Source organism: Oryzias latipes, chromosome 15 (assembly GCF_053564925.1).
Source record: "Oryzias latipes strain Hd-rR chromosome 15, Olatipes_Hd-rR_3.1".
NCBI lineage: Eukaryota > Metazoa > Chordata > Actinopteri > Beloniformes > Adrianichthyidae > Oryzias > Oryzias latipes.
In genome coordinates this window covers 30,247,453-30,253,171 of record NC_136251.1, presented here as the reverse complement: position 1 = coordinate 30,253,171, position 5,719 = coordinate 30,247,453, and the positions used below count along the sequence as shown (strand labels likewise).

The 5,719-nt window shown below is 43.3% G+C and overlaps 1 protein-coding gene across 1 annotated transcript; it reads right to left on the bottom strand.

The window, feature by feature from the left end:
* Positions 1-336: 336 nt before the first annotated feature.
* gpatch11 (G patch domain containing 11) lies at positions 337-5,717 on the bottom strand. Its single transcript, XM_023963047.2, has 8 exons — positions 5,547-5,717; positions 2,543-2,769; positions 2,416-2,457; positions 2,209-2,329; positions 2,049-2,139; positions 1,795-1,902; positions 1,342-1,423; positions 337-1,171 (listed from the first exon to the last, which is right to left on the bottom strand). The coding sequence occupies exons 1-8, from the start codon at positions 5,594-5,596 to the stop codon at positions 1,116-1,118; spliced, it is 777 nt and encodes a 258-aa protein (XP_023818815.1). The 5' UTR covers positions 5,597-5,717; the 3' UTR covers positions 337-1,115.
* Between the last annotated feature and the right edge of the window lie 2 nt (positions 5,718-5,719).

Below are 5,719 nucleotides of genomic sequence, written 5' to 3'. Positions count from 1 at the left end.
TCATAAACATTTCAGCGCACGTGACGTTCGTGTCATCAATGCACATTTTTTACTCTTCGTCCATCCAGTTTATTTAATCACAAATACGATCTCCAATAGTTTAATATAAGTCATACTTAATTTAGAAAATGAACACGCTTTTAACCCGAAGGTCTTCTGACGCATTCAGAGCTCGCCCGCTGCTAAGAATCATGGGAAATGTAGTTAAATAGACACAATTTGACCTACTTCCTCAGCAGATTTCTTTGTCTTAAAAAGCGCCAAATATACTTTTTAAAGCACGAAGCAATTATTCAATTTAAATGTGGGAAATGAAAAGAATATAAAACGCAGGGGAACAAAAAAATCGCATTTTTATTTTATTTCAAATTACAAGCCAAAAAAAAGGCACCCAAGTGCCCTAATCACGAAGTCCAACTATTGGCTAAATGACAAATAATTGTGTAAAACCTGCAGCAAATACAGAAACATACCCGAACATTTGATGTAATATTTAAAAATGAAAGATTAAATTGTTTTCACGTTTTATAGAAAAAGAAACGCCTAAAATGTTTGAACATGGCTAAGGACAAAAAGAAATCCAGATTTTTTTAAGTGATCACTTTTCTGGTCCGGTTCTTCTGCTTCACAATCTTAAAAAAAATAAATCATGTTTATAAGTTTTATTAGTACATAAAAGATAAAAAGGAGCTCAACTGACACAAACAGTCAAATAACACAAACCAGCAAATAGCCATTTATAAATAACCTAAGAATGCAAATTGTTTGACTGAAACCCCAAGAGAGGAACTGACATCCACAGAAAAACATTCAAAATGATTTAAAACCTGGAGGAATATTGCTGAAAATCACATTTCTTGATATTTGAAGATATTCCTTTAGGCAAAACAGACAAATAATGGCAATGTTTGGCCATGAAGCAGCCAATTCATGAGGGTTAAAGAAGTGCTACTTCCGCTCATCTCACCTCATTTTAAATCCTTCTTGATTGAAAAATGTTAAGCCTTATTTACATGCATTGTTTATTTTTTTTTGAGTACAATATCTTTGCAGAAAATATTTCCAGGTTAAATGATTTCTTTGAAACTTCTGACTTGATATAGATGTTCTCTTTATCATTCGTGGTCTGCTGCTGAATCTCCTGGACAGCTGGAGATCAAGTCCTCTTCATCTAGAAAATGTAAAAAAAAAAAAAAAAAAAAATATATATATATATATATATATATATATATATATATATATATATATATATATATATATATATATATTTACGAGTAAACAGCAAAAAATCAAACACAATAATGAAACTATTAAAAAACTTTTTTTTCTAAACACTCTTACCATTATAGGTCGTCCCACACCAGATGCAGTAAAAATGGATTCCTCTTAAATACGATGTTAGAATTTGGAGTTTATCAAAGGGCTGTAAAAGATGGAGGCGTAAAAAAGGCAGATAAAAATTTAATCGGGTTATTCCACATGCAGGATAATCCTGTCACCAAATCAAATCAAACTTTATTTGCATAACACCTTTCCACTTAATGGGAATCAAAGTACGATATATAAAAACGTTTTCCAAAATGTAATAAACCAAAAAATGACCAATTTTCACACACACCCACACAGACACACACACACACACTCCTAGACACACAGACACACATACATTATATTTGCTCACAATGTTTGCAACTGCCTCATTTAACATAATTACAAAAAAAATGACACACAGGGAGGCCTGTTCCTGTTTTTTCACAAAAGTTCTATTTTTAACATATAAAACTGGATACGAACAGTAAGGTTGATTGCTTCTTCCTCTTCATCCTCTTCTTCTAGGTCATCCTCCTCTTCATCAGCTTTTTCTTCAGGCCAGTACCAGGCTTCTCTTGGGGTTTTTATGCTCTAACAAAAAAAACCAAAAAACTTTTAGCCCAAAGACTAAACACTTAGAGCTTTGCTGTCTTCGCTTTACAAAATAAGAGCATATTCGATTTCTGCTAGTGTGGCTCTGCCATGTGCACTTATGTTCAAACTTAAATTATTCAAACCTTCTGGCTGTCAAGCTGCTCACATGCTCTCTGACTTCTTCTCAGGTCTCCTTCAATCTTCCTTTCCTCCCGTTCTGTTCTAACTCGTGACCTGAAATGACCAAAATCAAGTAAGATGAAACATTTACTTTTTGGTCTTGTGCTTAACCGCCAAGTTTACCTAAAATCTTCCAGAGACTTTGTCTCGTTTTCTTGTTTGGCTCGTATTTTCCGTCGATAGTGTTCAAGCTCCTCAACAGCTTTCCTTTTCTTTACCTCCTCCATTCCGATACCTTCTCTGTCTGACAGCATAAACACAGGAAGGCAAACAAACACTGGAACAAAGCTTTAATCACACTATTTGTTACTATAGGTAAATAATGCATACCTGTCTTTATATTTAGTGGAATTGGATCAATCCTGCCGGCTCCTGAGGGGTAGCAGAGATTAGTACCAGTGCTCTCTTACAACCAGTACTGATTAAAGATATGTTTTTAGGTGAAGATGAAACTTACCCCCCTTCCCGAGACCCTGCCCAGCTTTGTAGCCCATCTTCTGAAGGAGAGCAAAGCCTTTGTTCTCGCTGCTTAAGGAGCTCTGCAAAGCTACTTCTCGGCTTTCCTTCTCCTGCTCTTTGTAAGTCCTCTGTCGGTTTTTGATGTTCTTTTCTTTTTGTTGGACCTCTTTTTTCATTGCTTCTTTTACACTCCTCACCATGCTGACGCCTGGTTTCACGTCTTGACTGTTGGGCAAAAGAACATTACGTTACTTTTACATAGTATTGGCAAAAATTAAAATAAAATAAACAAGTAAAAACTTGTTCAAAATAAACCTTCACTTTATATCAAAGTACAGAAGGAAGTAGTTAGAATTATTACGCTGGTTGTGCTCCGACACTCATTTCTCATGTCGCTGCACAAGCTTTGAGGTTTACTATGCATGTTTAGGTTATAATAAGAGATTCCGATGTTTTGATCTCAACCATTTTACATTACACCCCCCCCCCCGCCTTATATTCTATTTTTAATGGAATTTATTTTAATTAATTGTAGTGTTTTTATATTCATTTCTCTGTACTTGGCTGGCCCAGGACCAGAAAAACTAATTTTGTTCAGCCTTGTGGTGAATAACAATAAAAACTCTTAAACCTTGATCAAGATTTATATTGTAGAAGACAATGAAATTTTAACATACACAATGCTGACAGATGCCAACAGAATACATATAGTTTTCTTGGGTTAATGTACGCTTTCCCTGCCAGCATCTTAAGCCCTGCAGTTATGAATTCATTTAAACTTTTTTTTCTTTTTTTTCTTTTCGGTACAGTTCAAATGTAGTACAAAAAGGACGGGGCCTGTTCACACACACTCAAATATTATCAACACACCTGCTAGCTGCAAAAAATGTTCACATGTCAACATGTACTCAAAACGGATAGTGTTCACGAACGCATACCTATGCCTTTAAACCAACTAGTGTGAAATCTTTCATTCATTCAATCATGCAAACTATAAGTGCAAAGGTGAGCTAACACCTGTGCTCAGGTGAGTGTTTATGTTCTTCTAAAATGGATGGTGGAATGTGAAAAGAAGGAGGAGGAGCGCCCAGCCACCCCCACACCCAGACCCCCGCCGCAGCAGCAGCGGCAGCCGGAATTCCCCCAACGCCACACGGGAACAGGCAGGGAACAACCGCCCCCCGGGCGACCAAGACCGCCACCCAGGCCAGGACCAGCAGGACCGCCGCGAGGCCCCCAGAGCCAGAGAGCAGGGAGGCGCGGAGGGAAAGAGAGCGCCACCCCAGCCCAGCCAGGAAAGCAGACCCCCCGCCGCGCCGGAAGAGCCCAACGCAGGGCCCCACCGGAGAAGGACGCCCACAGCCCCAGACGAGCACCCCACCACCACCCAGGAGTTCCGGGCATCCCCCGCCCCGACCCCAGGTACGAGCCAGGACCCCCCAAGGGAGACCCGCTCCGCACTCCAGGAAGCCACCCACCCGGCCCACGGTTGGTCCAGGGAGGAGCAAGGCAGGGGCCCGCCGCCCCCGCCCAGGAGGGGGGAACCCCGGGGAAAAAAGGGCGGCCCACAAGGGGTGTTATAAATATGGCCCGACCAGGCTCGGCCATGTTGGAAGTTTGGCGGGGCCCAGCGCTCAGGGGCAAGGACCAGGACCCACCCCCCAGGGACACGAACACCCCCGGCTCAGGTGTAATATGAACCCCCCCACCGTGCGGAGAGAGCACCGCCGGGCCCAGGGAGCCGGCACCCAAGGGACACGGCCGCCATCGCCAAGGGGCCCGCACCCCCCACCAGGGAAGGGGTAGGGGACAGATGGACCCAGGTCCCACCTTCCTTGCAAAATGTGTGTGCGTGTATGTGTGTTTGAGAGGGTGTGTGTGTGCATGTGTGTGTGTTTATGTTGGAATGTATATATTGAAGGGGGAGGGGTGTGTGTACTAAGGGGGGTGCAGTTAAAATTGGCGAGTAGGGCACTAAGGGGACATCTCCTGATTACTCACAGTGATGTCCCCTCACCCTCCCCACCAAGGGGCCCTAAATGTCTAAGGTGCGGTTAAAATTGGCAGGTAGGGTGCCAGGAGGACATCTGCTGCTTGCTTGCAGTGATGTCCAAGCACCCCCCCTACCAAGGACCCTACATGTCTAAGGTGCAAATAAAACCGAAAGAGGGGGGGCCCACTCCATACGGCAACCATAGGAGGAGGGCCACTGCCAAGTAGCCCCCCCCCCCCAAGGTGCATCGCAGGCTAGACCCCCCACCCCCTCACCCTAATATGAGGTTATATGAGGAAGGGGGTAAGTTTGGGACAGCTGGTAGACTGTCCCCCGGTGGTCAAACAGCTGTCCCCCAGACACCCCCCCCCCCCCCCCCCCCAGCAAAGGGGCCAGGGCCACCCAGCCCAGGGGACCCACCCCCGGAGGCGCCGACACCCCACACAGAGAGGGAGGAGCCAGAAAGCGTCACCCCCCCCCCCCCGGAGCAAGCCCAGGCCCCCACCCCCAGACGCCGGCAATAGAGGAGCTCTGGTCAGGCCTTGACGGGACCGAGGAGGCCAACCGGCCGAGGCAACCACTGATTGCCTCAGCGGAGACCCCGACCCGTTAGCCCCCCCGACCCGTACCAATAATGGGCCCCCCCTCCCCCCCAGAACGCGAATTCATTTAAACTTAACAGCATCTCTTTAAATACAAAAACAGTTTCCCTCTCTTAATCTCCACACAAAAACTCTTAGTTGTGTGTTTATTAAAAACCCTTACATTAACTTAAGCCCTCCAACCAACAAGAACAGGTTTTAAAATGTTACATGGTTAACATCTGTTGTTTTATCGAAAAGGATTACCTTAAAAATAATAGAATCCTTTAAAGTTAAGGTTACCACTTTTAAATGGTAACAATAATTGGTTTTCTAAACTACAATTTTCATGACGATAATATGGTAACAATCAATCAATGTTCATATCATTTCGTTTAAATCAAAAAATAAAGTAAATGGTTGCTTACATTTTACTGAGAAACGCGTCAGACATGTAATCTTCCTCTTCGTCCGACATTATATGGGTTTTATGGGATCAAACGCTCTGAAACAAAATAAATATCTCAAAATTATGTTCAGCGGTAAATTCAACGACGCTGTGATGTTGTGTTCGCCGTAAAATGTTTTCCGGTTAGCTGCA

Excerpts from the sequence above, each read along its gene's own strand:
- gpatch11 (XM_023963047.2), bottom strand. The coding sequence starts at position 5,596 with ATGTCGGACGAAGAGGAAGATTACATGTCTGACGCGTTTCTCAGTAAA. Across the intron at positions 2,458-2,542 it reads GCAGGGTCTCGGGAAGGGGG|GAGCCGGCAGGATTGATCCA; the intron begins GTAAGTTTCATC and ends GCTACCCCTCAG. Across the intron at positions 1,172-1,341 it reads GTGTGGGACGACCTATAATG|ATGAAGAGGACTTGATCTCC; the intron begins GTAAGAGTGTTT and ends TACATTTTCTAG.